This window comes from Oncorhynchus mykiss, chromosome 10 (assembly GCF_013265735.2).
Source record: "Oncorhynchus mykiss isolate Arlee chromosome 10, USDA_OmykA_1.1, whole genome shotgun sequence".
In the NCBI taxonomy this organism is placed as follows: domain Eukaryota; kingdom Metazoa; phylum Chordata; class Actinopteri; order Salmoniformes; family Salmonidae; genus Oncorhynchus; species Oncorhynchus mykiss.
In genome coordinates, this window is record NC_048574.1 from 32,431,665 (window position 1) to 32,447,724 (window position 16,060).

The 16,060-nt window shown below is 44.5% G+C and overlaps 1 protein-coding gene across 1 annotated transcript; it reads right to left on the minus strand.

Moving 5' to 3' along the window:
• Window positions 1-1,221: 1,221 nt before the first annotated feature.
• Window positions 1,222-15,826, minus strand: LOC110533655 (receptor-interacting serine/threonine-protein kinase 4). Its single transcript, XM_036990075.1, has 8 exons — window positions 15,481-15,826; window positions 8,580-8,871; window positions 6,234-6,382; window positions 5,389-5,438; window positions 4,481-4,639; window positions 4,178-4,284; window positions 3,364-3,592; window positions 1,222-3,134 (listed from the first exon to the last, which is right to left on the minus strand). The coding sequence occupies exons 1-8, from the start codon at window positions 15,666-15,668 to the stop codon at window positions 1,753-1,755; spliced, it is 2,556 nt and encodes an 851-aa protein (XP_036845970.1). The 5' UTR covers window positions 15,669-15,826; the 3' UTR covers window positions 1,222-1,752.
• Window positions 15,827-16,060: the final 234 nt, after the last annotated feature.

Here is a 16,060-nt window from a genome sequence, read left to right on the forward strand (position 1 = left end):
GCCCCAACAAGCCCCCACTGGCCTCAGGCTGGAGCAGGTCCCTTCCAGGTAGACTCCAGCAGCTCTCTGTCACAGCTTCAGAGCCATAGCCTCAGAGCTGCAAAAGTCTCCCAGGGCCCTCTGACCCAGGTCACTGGCCCCAGCAGGGGTTAGGGGACATTTCCCTGCCTGCAGTCACCTCCCTAGAAGAGGCTAGGAAGATATTCCACTGAGCTGGAGGCTGAACCCAGCCAGCAGGCTGGGGCTGAGTGTTCCGGTGCCACAGGGGATGTTGTCCAGCCCAGCAAGGTTCAGGAAGGGGTCAGTTTCCTCCACTCTGGATCACTCCCTGGACCAGGAGGACCTAGAGGCCTGCATGCAACGACTGCTGGAGGCCCAAGGATCAGAAGGAACATTTTCTGCACATTAACATAATATGAATCATCTTGACACAATCAAAAGATGAAGTAGAGATGAGCATCACTACGAGGGAGAAATGTGTCAAAGCAGTGTTTGTTATTCCCATGAGAGATTTAAAGAGTCAAATACATTTAAAATGTTCTCTACTTACTTTTTCATCAAACACTATAAGGGTGGGCACAGTGCAAGTAGAGGGAGTGTACTTGAATAACAAGCTACTGTGTACAGTATGTAGAAAGGGTACAGTGAAGGAATGACATGATAATCGAGGGAAGATTGAGTAATGGCAGCACATGATCTTCCTCACCACTAAGGATCACTTGGCAACAGGTGAGATACACAAAACAAGGCCTCTGATTACACAAAACTCACCAATCAAATTTGTGGGACTCCGCAAACATGAGCTGTAAAAACAGGGCAATTACAAGGCTCACCAGGGCTCAGCTCAGGAGGGCTTCAGACTCGGGATACGACTCCTCAAGAGGACCAGCCCTGCAAGCGTCAACAATGGCATGTTGGTTAAGGAGAGTGAGGTTTAGGAGTTTAAGTGGTCTGTGGAATGAGCCAACAGCCTGGAAAAGCAGACATGTTCCCCCCTCTTCACTCCACCCCCCTCCCACCTGCCTGGAATGTGATCCCCCCCGAGGGCAGTTCCCATGGCTGGTGCCAAGTTGAGCATGCTCTGTGGGGTCTGGGGGATAGGCAGGAGGCACAGATAAGAACAAAGCTGGCTGCAGATAGAGACATGCCCATTCTGCCTGGCATTGAAGATGTCATTCACAGGCGCACATGGGTACACTCACAACACACACACACACGTACTGACACTTGTTTTATTAGAGAATATAACTTATGGACAGGATGAACATACCAGCTAGAGTAGATGGGTAGATGGGAAATGAAAAAACAAATGAGCATTCCACAGATGTCAACATTCTCTTACTGTACAGAAGGCAATGAATGTACGACTGTGCATATGCAAAGTAGAAAAGTTACACTATTAAGGGGAAAAACGTGACATGGAGTCTATATTTAACATGAAAGGAAAAAAGTAAATGATGATCCAAAAGATCTCATTGTTCTATATACAGTGTATTTACATTAAAGCATTCCTTCCCTGACAAGATACCAAGTAAGATAACAGGGGCTTTGAGAGGCCCAAAGCACCAAATAATCATAACATCTGGCAATGAATGATCAATCAAAGACGGACATAATAATAACACACAATCAATCAAATATACTATGTACAAAAAACAAATCACAATACAACAGCTGGTCTCTTTAGCTTGGACACTTCTGCCATCACATCAATGGGGAAGGGAATAGAAGATACCCTTGACTGTTTTCAATTCAAGGACAGTTCTGTACAATCCAGTCACTGGGTGACTCCCTCCTCTCAGCGGAGGACTCTGGACATTCGTTACCCTCGCGCTCCGTCAGTTTCAAGATTACAACCTTTCTCTGGAGCCGCAAGGCCAACTGGCTAGGCCTACGAGCCAGGAGCTTTGGGCAGTCCTCTGCTGTTGGATGCAGGGTGTCCTGGGGGAAGGAGTCCTGTGGTACATCCTGTGGCAGGGGTATGGAGTCCTGTTGTAACTCTTGTGTATGTTGGGAGATGGAGTCCTGTGGTACTTCCGGTGATAGTTCCACCCCCTGGGCCAGAAGCATGCTGGTGATATCTGTATAGCCTCCCCTCACAGCCAGGTGCATAGGGGTGAGGCCCTGTTCGTCTGACAGACTAATAGCCTCAGGGCAGTGGACCAGAAGCTCTTTGAAGACCTCACAGTGGCCCCCTTCTGCCGCCAGGTGGCAGGGGGTACGCAGGGTCTGATTGGTGCAGTAGGGGTCTGCCCCTTCCTCCATCAGCATCTTCACTGTGGGCAAGTGGCCGCGTTGGGCAGCGAGGTGGAGGGCGGTAAGACCCTGGTCAGTCCGGGCCTGGATGTCTGCATTGTGCTTGACCAGGAGGCGGGAGGTGCTGGTGTGGCCTGTCTCAGCCGCCACGTGCAGGGGGGTGTGGAAGCCCATGGAGGTCACGTGGACATCTGCCCCCAGCTCTATCAGGATCCTTGCCACCCTGTACTGCCCCCTTTGGGAGGCCAGGTGCAGCGGCGTTCGCCCGTCAGTGGTCTGCCCATCTACATCCGCTCCAGCCTGCTTCACCAGCAGTTTGGCAATGCCCAGGTGGCCCTGCCAGGCAGCCAGGTGAAGTGCCGTCCAGTCATCTCTGCCCTTCACGTGGACGTCTGCACCTCGGCTCAGCAGCACCCTGACCACGTTCTCTTGGCCATGCTGACAGGCAATGTGTGCAGGTGTACGTCCCTGGGTGTCCGTCTCATTGATGGAGGCGCCGCGGTCCAGCAGCAGGCGGGTGATGGCCTCGTCCCCGTTCTGAGCAGCACAGTGCAGGGCCGTGTATTGGTCCTCGTCCCGAGCGTTGGCGTTGGTGCTCCGACGGCCCAGCAGTAGCTCGGCCAGGCCCTTCAGGTGCATCTCGGTAGCCAGGTGGAGTGGGGTGGAGCCGCGAGCGTTGGCCAGGTTGGTGTTGGCGTGGTTGAGGAGCAGAAACTTGATGGCCTCCTCGTTGGCCTGTGTGACAGCGTGGTGGAGCAGGCTGCAGCCGCCCTCCAATAAGAGGTCCACGTCCTGAGGCTGCAGGATCTTCATCAGCTTGGACATGTCTTTGGTACGGATGGCGTCGCTCAGCTTCCTCCTCTGCACCTCCCCTGAGTCTAAACAACAAGGAGATAGAAGATACAGTATAGACTCAGGGCCAAAACGACAAAGAACCTGTCTGAAAGTTAATGAGACACTCCACATGCTCCAGAAGTCATTCAGAACTGTATTACTTATATGTAGGATATATGACCCTGACAAATAAGAATTCCTGTCATCTGTTAAAGAAAACCATGGACAATGCCACAATGTATTGACTACAATCACCATATCAGCCAGTCTTACCACAGCTATTCTCTTTCTCAAAGGAGAGGGTGATGGAGTCTTGAGAGGAGAAGGCAGAGTCTACAGAGGAGATCCCTGACAGTCTCTTGCTGGTGTTGTCTTTGCTGGGACAGCAGTCCTCTGTCACACGGTCAAAGCTCCGAGATATCCCAGAGTCCACCTGGCTCAGCAGCTCTGATAGGCTGTAGTCTTTCTCTGGCAGCATGGCTGATTTGGGCCTGACCGGTTTCTGCATTATCATAATTTTCACAATTTCACAGCATTATTCCAACCTCATAGTGTGGAAGTATATATAAAACACACAGAGAAATCACATTTTTGACTGCACTGGGCCTTTCAATAGTTTCTCTCAAACTCAGTCTTCATGCCTTTCTCCGACTGTTTATCATCACCAGTATATCATCTTCACACATTGCACAATAACACCTGTAAATTCTGTCATATTTGGTAAACGGGTGTCGGTCAGTTTGTCACGTATATTGAGCACCAAACACAGAATGTGTCACAACAGAGTTAACCAAGTTAAACAATGCTGCTGGACAGCATTCTTATTTCATGAGGAAACTGTTTGTCAGGATCAAACATTGACTGTGTATGTATTATGGAAACAATAACAGGTCCAGTGCACAGGAAAGCAATCTCAAAAATAGGCACTCACACATTCTGACAAACCAGAGGGTTTTCTAATTACATTACAGAAGAACAACAAAGAAGACTGGCAGAATACTATGTAGCATGGCATGTCAGAGAGAAGAAGAAATAAGAAGAAATAACAGAGGAAGAATGCAGGGGAATAGAAGTGTAGAGGTTATACCTTGTCAGTGGGTAGTCCATGGCAGGGGTTATTCTCGAGCTCAGGAGTTTGGGTCTTGGACTCCTCTTGGGGTTTAGAACACAGCTCCTCGGTTTCTGATGTGATTTCTGCAGACAGAAAACAACAAAGGTCAGGTTTGGTTCGGTGTACAGAATAGCATCCCTTGGTTTGATTTTCACCCTTTCAGAAAGCTGGCCACGGTACATCATGATGTTGTGTAACTCAGTTTAATTGGGTTCTTACTGCTTTGAGACACACACACCCACCCTTTAGAGGCATAGGCCCCATTTGGTCTCTACTCACCCTGGAAGCTGGGTCTGGTGTCAGGTGAGGGGGCCCAGCAGCGTTGCATGAGGCACAGGAACCCCGTGCAGGCCTGGGGTCGACTCCGGGGCACAACATTGAGGTCAGGGCGCACCCCTCTTACCACCTTCACCATGATCTGCAGGATGTTGTTCTCCCCTGGAGGAAATAGAGGACATATGTTTCCAATCAACACAAGACATAAGACAAATTGGTACACTTCATTCAATTCTCTACTGTTCATATGATACCTCAGTCCATAAGGTCTACTAAGGTCACATTACTCTAAATACAAATGAAATCCTTGATCATATCAATGAATTATGTGTTGATTGTGTGCTGTTGAAGGTATGGAGAAGCAACATAAACTAATCTGGGTAAGACTGACACTAGTATGTACAGTTAATTATTATCATTAATGTGCGCTCAGATAAGGAAGGTGTATAGATGTTTTGTTTGTTTCCCACACCAGGCCTGAAAAAATCTCTTAGGCTTTCTTCTGTTAATGGTCTCTTTGTTATCATGGCGTTGGGACCAGCCAGTCAGTCAATAATTCAAAGCAAACAGAGGCAGTGGACTTCAACTCAGATCACCCTGGCTTCTTTGGTATCTCCGAGAGAGATTTACATGGTTATAAAAAGTCATGCCAGAGTAAGCATACATGAAACACAGCCTTTATTTTAAGTGTTTCTAAAATCCCTCATGAGAAAAACAATTGGAATCATTTCCCTGTTTGACCGCTAGGTTTTATGGGTATAATGACACCTCCCCTGTGGGGCTCAATTGCAGTCCCGGAACGTTGAGTTTAAGAAATACTAGGAGTTCATTTTATAAGACAAACCCTGAAGGACTACAAGGTGTCTTTACATGAGAACAGAATATCTATACATTTGCTCAACATGTCTCACCTTGGTAAGGTTTCTTTTGTGTGAGAATTCCCCAGATGACTATGGAAAAGCTGTAACAGGAAGGGAATAACAACAGTTCAGTATCAAGGCATACTGTCAAAAAATGATAAATGATTGAATGACTGACTCACTATGGGTTTTCCAGGCATAACCTATAACTGATTAATATACACAGTGTACAAAACATTAGGAACACCTTCTAATATTAAGTTGCACCCCTTTTGCCCTCAGAAGTGCCTCAATTTGTCAGGGCATGGACTCTACAAGGTGTTGATAGCGTTCCACAGGAATTCTACCCCATGTTGACTCCAATGCTTCCCACAGTTGTATCAAGTTGGCTGGATGTCCTTTGGATGGTGGACCATTCTTGATGCACACGGGAAACATTTTGAGCGTGAAAAACCCAGCAGCGGTGTAGTTCTTGACACACTAAAACCGGTGCGCCTGGCACCTACTACCATACCCTGTTCAAAGGCACTTCAATCTTTGGTCTTAACCCTCTGAAAGGTACACATACACAATCCATGTCTCAGTTCTCAAGGATTAAAAATCATTCTTCAACCTGTCTCCTCCCCTTCATCTACATTGATTGAAGTGGATTTACATCAATAAGGGATCATAGCTTTCACCTGGTCAGTCTGTCATGGAAAGAGCAGGTATTCTTAATGTTTTGTAAACTCAGTGTAAATCCAATTCAGGTTCATATTGATTAAAACAAATATTGTAAAACAAACAATGGAGGGAAGAAGTGAAAAAACAAACATCATGACTAAGCATTAAAAACAGACAATGTTCCACCCCTCTGGCAGACAAGGACAGAGAGAGGTGAAGGCGAAGACACTCACCTGTAGACGTCATGCTTGGTTTCTGACACCCTGTCCTTCTCGATGATGCTCTCCGGCGGCAGGTAGGCAATGGTGCCACAGAACCCGTCACGGCTGATTTCATCAACCCTAGAGAGGCCGTTCCATCGTGCCAGACCAAAATCTGATATCTGAAGGGGGAGATGGGAGATACAGAACAGAACACAGCTTGTTAGGACAAGACCAACATCCGATTTCTAAGGGGGGAGATGAGGGTATACAGAACATATCTTATTAAGACAAGAACCCACTGGAACTCTCAGCCTTTCCCATTGTTCTTATGGTCATGGCTACCTATGACTACCGTACCCTCAAGCTGATGGCTGAGCCCTCATTGTATTCTATGCATCCAGAGCCATGATGAGGTCAGAGGCAGTCACGTCCTGTTCTAGCCTGAGGGTGCCTCCCAGCCATGTCCTGTCCTAGCCTGACGGAGCCTCCCAGCCATGTCCTGTCCTAGCCTGACGGTGCCTCCCAGCCATGTCCTGTCCTAGACTGAGGGTGCCTCCCAGCCATGTCCTGTCCTAGCCTGACGGTGCCTCCCAGCCATGTCCTGTCCTAGACTGAAGGTGCCTCCCAGCCATGTCCTGTCCTAGCCTGACGGAGCCTCCCAGCCATGTCCTGTCCTAGCCTGACGGTGCCTCCCAGCCATGTCCTGTCCTAGCCTGACGGTGCCTCCCAGACATGTCCTGTCCTAGCCTGACCGTGCCTCCCAGCCATGTCCTGTCCTAGCCTAACGGTGCCTCCCAGCCATGTCCTGTCCTAGCCTGAGGGTGCTTCCCAGCCATGTCCTGTCCTAGCCTGAGGGTGCCTCCCAGCCATGTCCTGTCCTAGCCTGAGGGTGCCTCGCAGCCATGTCCTGTCCTAGCCTGACGGAGCCTCCCAGCCATGTCCTGTCCTAGCCTGACGGAGCCTCCCAGCCATGTCCTGTCCTAGCCTGAGGGTGCCTCCCAGCCATGTCCTGTCCTAGCCTGAGGGTGCCTCCCAGCCATGTCCTGTCCTAGCCTGAGGGTGCCTCCCAGCCATGGCCTGTCCTAGCCTGAGGGTGCCTCCCAGCCATGTCCTGTCCTAGCCATGTCCTGTCCTAGCCTCAGGGTGCTTTCCTTACCCCTTGTGTCAGAAGTTGAGACCCTGTTTGACTGTTTGAGTTACATGTGTGGGCGAGTAGCCGAACACAAACTCAGTCAGTGTTGGCAGAGTACCTCAGCCTGTTAAGACAGGCCCAGGCTACGTGTTTACATGGAGGTATTAAAACAGACAGGTTGAAGGAAGGTTCCCACCCATTTCTCCTCCACCTCCAACCATTAGTCATGCAGGGGGAGGTTGGAGATCAGGTGGGATGAAGGCTGGGCGGGAGACACCTTTCTGCCCGTAGCATATGTGTCCAACAGGACAGCCATTTAAAGCAAAATTCAAGTGAATAACAGATTCCCTCCATACCTGTCAGCTGAAATTCATCCTTGAGCAAATCCTATTAAAATATTGTGTTTGGGCTGTTGTTTTAAAGAGTCATGATACATCATTTGGGCTAAGGTTTAGTAAATACTCACTATAAGGTCAAATCTGACTTTTCTAACATTAGACAGTGTATTGATTTGATATACTTGGGTTGTTCCATGAAATAAGTGCCTTTTGTGTCTCTGATATATTAAGTAGAAATTGTGCACCAATATTGAAATGTAAAATCCTGTTATATTAAATGAAGTGCCCTTTAGTATAGATCACATGGAAAATTCAATAAATCAGATGTTTAATATACAGTAAAGACTTGCTGAAGTGCCTAAATTCAGACGTTTAAACCCAACAAGTTTTCACCGTCATTGTAAAGCCCTAGTTACTTTGTTGCTTTGACAAAGTCATTTCTGAAGATTAAAAAATAACAATGTGATTAGTGATTCATTTTAAAGGTACATTTTTTTTCATAAAAACTGTCACACATTTTAAGGTACTGTAAATCCTGTTACTTGACCTAAACTGTCATTTTAATATGGTGAAACTATTCCTTTTAAAATATTTTTTCTAGAAAAACATTGAACATCTAATAGTCAAATCATAGTTTAGAAGCAGATGAGCTGGTTCTACTGTTTTTGGCAATTTTCTGTGTACCACCAATCTTCTGAACCTGTAGCAGTAGTAACAGTAACAGAAGCAGTAGCAATACTGTAGGAGTGTTTGGTTGAGTTTGCCCGCCGCACCAGGGAGGCAGAATCCCAATTTAGAACCAATGCAATGTGTATTTCAGAAACAAATTGTTTCAAATGTGCAAGCTCTTCCCACACAGCGCCCTGTGCGAACTCAAATGAACAAACCAAGTAAGTCGTCTCTCACCTTGACGTGGTAGTGTGCGTCCAGTAGGATGTTGGCAGGTTTTAGGTCCAGGTGCAGGAGGGGTGGGCTCATGCAGTGCAGGAAGTTCATGCCCACCGCCGTCTCGTGGATGATCCTGAAGCGCAGCTCCCAGGGCAGAGGCTCAGCAGCCAGCAGGGTCTCCAGGGAGCCTGTCTCCATGTACTCCATCACCAGGCCCTGGGGGTCCCCACAGATCCCATACACTGGCAGGATGTAGCGAAACTTAGCCGCCTCCATCTTCTTAGCCTCTTCCAGCAGCTCTGCTCGCTCCCTACAGAGGACATAGCGGTCTGTTAACTTACTTACCTACTTACTTATCCTTCATTACGCCAAGTGGTGCAGAAAGGCCTTGAATACCTGTCTGTTCAGATTGAACTACATACTGTAACTCATACTGTACAGAGTAAAGGGAATTTAGGTTTAGCTGTCCTATAAACCTGCCCATCCATCTACATCCCTCGATTCACACCAAATTCATAAAATGCTGTTCTCTTATCTTACTAAGACAGGTATTCTAAGCCTTGTTAAAACAGCACCATCTGGAATGCCTTTTACCATTGGCCCAAATTCAAACTTTGTTACACAGTAGAATACAAGGAGACAACAAACTGAGATGCATGATTTTCCCCATGCATTAACCGGTCTCTCTGACATGCTAGGCCTTAATGACATTCCTCAGAGAGAGCCAGGCCAAAGCAGAGGTCTGTGTGGAGTTGTGAACACAACAAACCTCTTGTTCTCTGTGCACGTTGTTCAACCTTTGCACAATTTCCTATTACCTTTATCAGTGTTAGCCTGGCTAGGCTAGCAGATGCAAACAGAGCAGTGTAGCCTATCACTACTGACCTCAATAGAGAGATCTCAAGGAAAGGTCCCTTTGAAAACAAACTCAGATAAACTGCTTAATCATCATGAATAATGAGTGTGTACGGGAATGTCTTCACTACAAATGAGCAATGACTTGGGTTTACAAAGGATTCATTAATGTCAAAACAGCATGCTGATGAGAACACCTTAAAAAGTAGTAGAAGCAGATCAAATTATGAAGTATAGTCTGTCTCTAAGGCAGCCATTTCTTCATGTTTGGAGGTGTCAATTATGAAATCATTCAAGTTCAATAAAAGTGCAAGCTTTCTCATCAAATAAATCTGACAAGAATTAAAAATCAGTGCAAATGTGTGGATTTAGGAGATTTGGGGGGAAAGAGAGGGGCTGACAGTCATAATCACCTGGCATTACCCAGAAAACTCCTCAGCTCAGAAACCTTTCAAAACCAAACAATGACCCTTTTTATAAGGGAGAGGAGCCCAGCAAGACCGGTTCTGCAACTTCTCTTATTGTTTCCACCAAACATCGTCTGCATAGAAGGGAGTTGGGACCCAGTCAGACAAAGCTGGCTTTGAGTCAGAGGAGTGTGTGGATGCAGGGTGAAGGCAGGCAAATTACAGTTCATGTACTTTTCAGATGTTCAGAGCAGATAGCATCTTTAGTTCAGGTTTAGTGGGTGCCATGAGTCTAGCTACCACGGATTGGAGATGGATGTCAATGCTTGTCATTGGTAAAGCTGAAGAACTTCCTCCTTGTGCTGTGTATCTGACATTTTCCTTTGTAAATGTTTTGCAAAAACAGTAGGGTAGAAGTGAAATAAATGGTCATAGGAAGTAACATAATAAAACAATTTAAAGGAGGCAACAAATTCATGTGTGTGAGTGTCTGCTAAAGGGTGATTCAGTACAAGTTAACCTGAGCATTCACACTTAAAAGGTTAGTCATTTCCAAATGAAATCACATTCATAATTATCCTTTAGGTCTACATGTTGGAGTTCAGGCATTATATGACAAGTTTACGGAGGTGAAAGCATGAATTTTCACCATTGAAGAGTAGAAAAATGGTCTAATTCACGCATTTATCAAGAGAACATCCCTGGTCATCCCTACTGCCTCTGATCTGGAGGACTCACTAAACACAAATGCTTTGTTTGTAAATTATGCCTGCACGTTGTAGTGTGCCCCTGGCTATCCATAAATTAAAAAACAAGAAACTTGTGCCGTCTGGTTTGCTTAATATAAGCAATTTGAAATGATTTATACTTCTACTTTTGATACTTAAGTATATTTCTGCAATTACATTTACTTTTGATACCTAAGTATAAATCCAAATACTTTTAGACTTTTACTCAAGTGGTATTTTATGGGGTGACTTTCACTTCATTTTCTTGGTATCTTTACTCATACTCAAGTATGAAAATTGGGTAATTTTCCACCAATGGATGTATCATACCATAGCTTCAGAAGCTTGTGCATTCAACACATTTTGTTTGCTTTTTCTGGGATGTATTCTTCAGACTTTTACTGAAACAATTGTTGATATATTCTTGAAAATGATGTGTTGGAAAATATATGCTGAAATGCATTTCTCATACATGGCAGTACTGTTTTTGTTGTGATGATTGGCAGTATATGGACATGTACATTGTTTTATTTGACATTTTGCTGCAATATATATATATTTTTTAATGGCAATTCAACCAGTACCATTCAAAAGTTTGTGGAAAAACAAGCTTTGTGAGCCCCTTCTAAAAGCCATGAAATATGAGACTTGGCCATCTACTCTTCAATGGTAAAAATTCATGCTTTCACCTCCGTAAGAAGGACAGTTTTATGCTTCTTTTTCAGCTGTGCTAACATAACTGAAAAAGGGATTTTCTAATGATCAATTAGCCTTTTAAAATGATAAACTTTGATTACCTAACACAGGAGTGATGGTTGCTGATAATGGGCCTCTGTACCCCTATGTAGATATTCCATGAGAAATCTGCCATTTCTAGCTGTCGGAAGTCGGAAGTTTACGTACACCTTAGCCAAATATATTTAAACTCAGTTTTTCACAATTCCTGACATTTAATCAAAGTAAAAACTCCTTATCTTAGGTCAGTTAGGATCACCACTTTATTTTAAGAATGTGAAATGTCAGAATAATAGTAGAGAGAATGATTTATTTCAGCTTTTATTTCTTTCATCACATTCCCAGTGGGTCAGAAGTTTACATACACTCAATTAGTATTTGGTAGCATTGCCTTTAAATTGTTTAACTTGGCTCAAACGGGTCGGGTTGCCTTCCACGAGCTTCCCACAATAAGTTGGGTGAATTTTGGCCCATTCCTCCTGTAAGAGCTGGTGTAACTGAGTCAGGTTTGTAGGCCTCCTTGCTCACACACGCTTTTTCAGTTCTGCCCACAAATTTTTGGCAGGTCAATACCTTGACTTTTTTGTCCTTAAGCCATTTTGCCACAACTTTGGGAGCATGCTTGGGGTCATTGTCCATTTGGAAGATAGACTTTTGAACAAGCTTTAATTTCCTGACATGTTGCTTCAATACATCCACTTCATTTTCGTTCCTCATGATGCCATCTATTTTGTGAAGTGCACCAGTCCCTCCTGCAGCAAAGCACCCCCACAACATGATGCTGCCACGCCGTTCTTCACGGGTGGGTTGGTGTTCTTCAGCTTGCAAGCCTCCCCCTTTTTCCTCCAAACATAACGATGGTCATTATGGCCAAACAGTTTCATCAGACCAGAGGACAATTCCCCAAAAAGTACGATCTTTGTCCCAATTTGCAGTTGCAAACCGTAGTCTGGCTTTATTTATGGCGGTTTTGGAGCAGTGACTTCTTCCTTGCTGAGCGGCCTTTCGGGTTATGTCGATATAGGACTTGTTGTACTGTGGATATAGATACTTTTGTACCTGTTTCCTCCAGCATCTTCACAGGGTCCTTTGTTGTTGTTCTGGGATTGATCTGCACTTTTCACACCAAAGTACATTCATTTCTAGGAGACAGAACGTGGTGGTATGACGGCTGCGTTGTCCCATGGTGTTTATACTTGCGTACTATTGTTTGTATAGATGAACGTGGTACCTTCAGGCGTTTGGAAATTCCTCCCAAGGATGAACCAGACTTTTGGAGGTCTACAAAAAAAAATCTGAGGTCTTGGCTGATTTCTTTTGATTTCCCCATGATGTCAAGCAAAGAGGCACTGAGTTTGAAGGTAGGCCTTGAAATACATCCACAGGTACACCTCCAATTGATTCAAATGATGTCAATTAGCCTATCAGAAGCTTCTAAAGCCATGACATAATTTTATGGAATTTTCCAAGCTGTTTAAAGGCACAGTCAACTTAGTGTATGTAAACTTCTGACCCACTGGAATTGTGATACAGTGAATTATAAGTTAAATAATCTGTCTGTAAACAATTGTTGGAAAAATTACTTGTTTCATGCACAAAGTAGATGTCCTAACTGACTTGCCAAAACTAGTTTGTTAGAAAGCACCCCCAGAAATTTGGAGTGGTTGAAAAACGAGTTTATGACTCCAACCTAAGTGTATGTAAACTTCCGACTTCAACTGTATGTGTATGACAAAAAAATGACATATTAGGGTATGGTGCATGGCTTGTATACTATTCAGGCTACGTGTAATTATGCAATCCTAAGGTACTATGCCTTTTGCTGACATTTTAAAAACATTCTAAATGGCATGTGTTTATGATAGACATTTATCAAGAAATCTAAGATTTGAATGTGTATTTCAGACTAATATCTATAACAGTTGTTTTTACACTAAAAAGTAATAATGTACATATCAATATGTTTTAAAGTTTTAGTATGTGTTCAGCCATGCCTTTCCTTCAAAAAAGCAGTCCATGTTTTGACCTAAGACTTACAAACGCAGACTTTTGCTAATACAGTACGTTCAGTCTCCCCAAAAAGCTTGTCCATTTCACGTAACATTCATAACGCTTCTTATTTGCTTTACTTTGCCAAAATGTACATATTTACAAGTCTGATTTTTGGGGTATACACTCCCCCCAAGGAGTACTGTAGACACACATTAACATTTGTATTTATATTTATTCCATTCTGTGAGACATTTAAGTTCTGATTCTGTGTGCAAATGTAATGCCAATAACACTGTAATCACCTTCAATTATTAAAATGTCATTTAAAAGTGCCTGTGACAGTGAACGAATCCTTCAACAAGTTCTCAACGGCAGAAAGTTCAGCATTCGGTCTGTGGATATATAGCCTCAAGTGAAATTAAGTTTAGCCGCAACCTGATCCAATCATTGTCTTCAAAGCTGTAAAAGCTCTCAAATGACAGATGGTCATTATGGTTAAAGTGTTCTACATTATAAGCCTATTGAACAATCTTCCCAACCTCTTACACCTTTAGAAACATTAACTTGATATGACACCAAAAATGTACAAATGCACTAACATTCTCCACTGCTGATGAATGTAAAGCCACCATTTCATAAGCAACAACTTTTGTGCCAAAGGAATGAAAGAACATTGTACAGATTTTTTAAACACATCCACTCCGGTTAATTTTTAAATCAAGTAGAAAGTAGGAAACTAATAATGAGAGTAAAAGAATAGCTGATAGTCCTCTGAGGCTCCAGGGGGGGCTCAGGTGTATACTACATCCAAGATGGTGGAGTGGAAACATCCGTTAAGAAGAGGGTAGGGTGACAGGATGGGGACAGGATGTTCTTCTGACGGGGACAGCTGAGCTAGGCCTCTCGTGTTTCCTCCTGCTGTTGGCATACATGTGAAAGGTCATTGGTCACCCACGCAAGAGGGCATGCCTTCAAAGCAGTCTCAATTCGTTTGGGGCATGGATTACATGGTGTTGAAAGCATTCTCCAGGGATGCTGGCCCATGTTGACTCCAATGCTTCCCACAGTTTGTTGTTTTATTTAAATTTAGCTTTTTTTTTACATTATTGAAAAATTCTGTATTTCTGGCCTTCTAAACCACGACAAAACTACTGGCGGCCAATCTGGACCCTCGTCTATTCAGAGGGTAGCAAGGGCAACCTGATGGGGTCTGATGGAAGGTGGACCAAAGGAGAGAAGTGTGGTGTTGACATAATTTGCACATCTCTAAATACATTTTCTAGGTTGTACACTCAAGTTTTTTAAGTGCAATGACAAGAACTGCTCGTGAGAGACGTTAGCTACGCTTAGTATACCAAACATTAATTACACCTTCCTAATATTGAGTTGCCCCCCCCCCCCCCCCCCCCCCCCCCCCCCCCCCTCCTTGCCTCAGAACAGCCTCAATTCGTTGGGACATGGACTCTACAAGGTGTCAAAAGCGTTCCACAGGGATGCTGGCCCATGTTGACTCCAATGCTTCCCACAGTTGTCAAGTTGGCTGGATGTCCTTTGTGTGGTGGACCATTTTTGATACAAACGTGAAACTGTTGAGTGTGAAAAACCCAGCAGCGTCACAGTTCTTGACACAAACCGGTGCCTGGCACCTACCACAATACTCTGTTTAAAGGCACTTCAAACTTTTGTTTTTCCCATTAACTCTCTGAATGGCACACATACACAATCCATGTCTATTGTTTCAAGACTTAAAAATCCTTCTTTAACCTGTCTCCTCCCCTTCATCTTCACTGATTTTAAGTGGATTTAACAAGTGACATCAATAAGGGATCATAGCTTTCACCTCGTCAGTCTGTAATGGAAGGAGCAGGTGTTCTTAATGTTTTGTACACTCAGTGTATGTCCACTCAGTGTACACTCAGTGTATGTCCACTCAATGTACACTCAGTGTATGTCCATGTACACTCAGTGTATGTCCATGAGTCCGTGACATAAGGCTGAATAAGCATGCTGCCCAGTTCACAGTGTACCTCACACCCTTAGATAGAGGATCAAACTCATAATCACATAGAAGTACAACTTCTTACTCTGAAGCCCACAGATGATATCAACCAGATATCATGGAGTCTAGGCTTAAATACTTGAAACAACATTCTTCATACCCCCACACACAATGAATCCCAGAATAACAGCTGTCCCACTCACTTGTCATCTACATGAAGGCAGGGAGGGCACTTGATAGCCAGCCATGTTTTCCACTGTACATGCCGGACTTTGTATACTTGTCCAAATCCGCCCGAGCCTATCTTCTCCCAGCTCCCAAACTCAGAGGAGTCAAAGGTTCTCAGTAGCCCCATATTCCCATGGGAAGGGTCCGGAACATCCATATCCATCTTTAGAAAGGCTTTAATAGTGTTGAAATCCCCAAATCCTTATTTTTTCCTCTAACAAACATTCAGAAGAACTAAACATACACACACATGCCAACTGAGAGCTTCCTTCCTTGTTTTTTTCCACCCTCTTGCCTGACTCAGTCTGGCCCCTCCTTCTTTTCAGGTGAAAGCAGGGGAAGGGCCAGTAGATGTGACATCATTTCCTGGGTCTGGCCAGACAGACCAAACACCAGCCTTTCCAGGGAGCATTCAACACTGAACCAGTTTGTCAAAGAGCTCAAGTCCCAACTCTCCTATTTCTGCCCAGAAAAACAATAAGCATATTTGTAAATTAGATGGAATTCAAGAACAGTGGAATGTTGGCATATCACCCAACACCTTTCTCCCTCTGA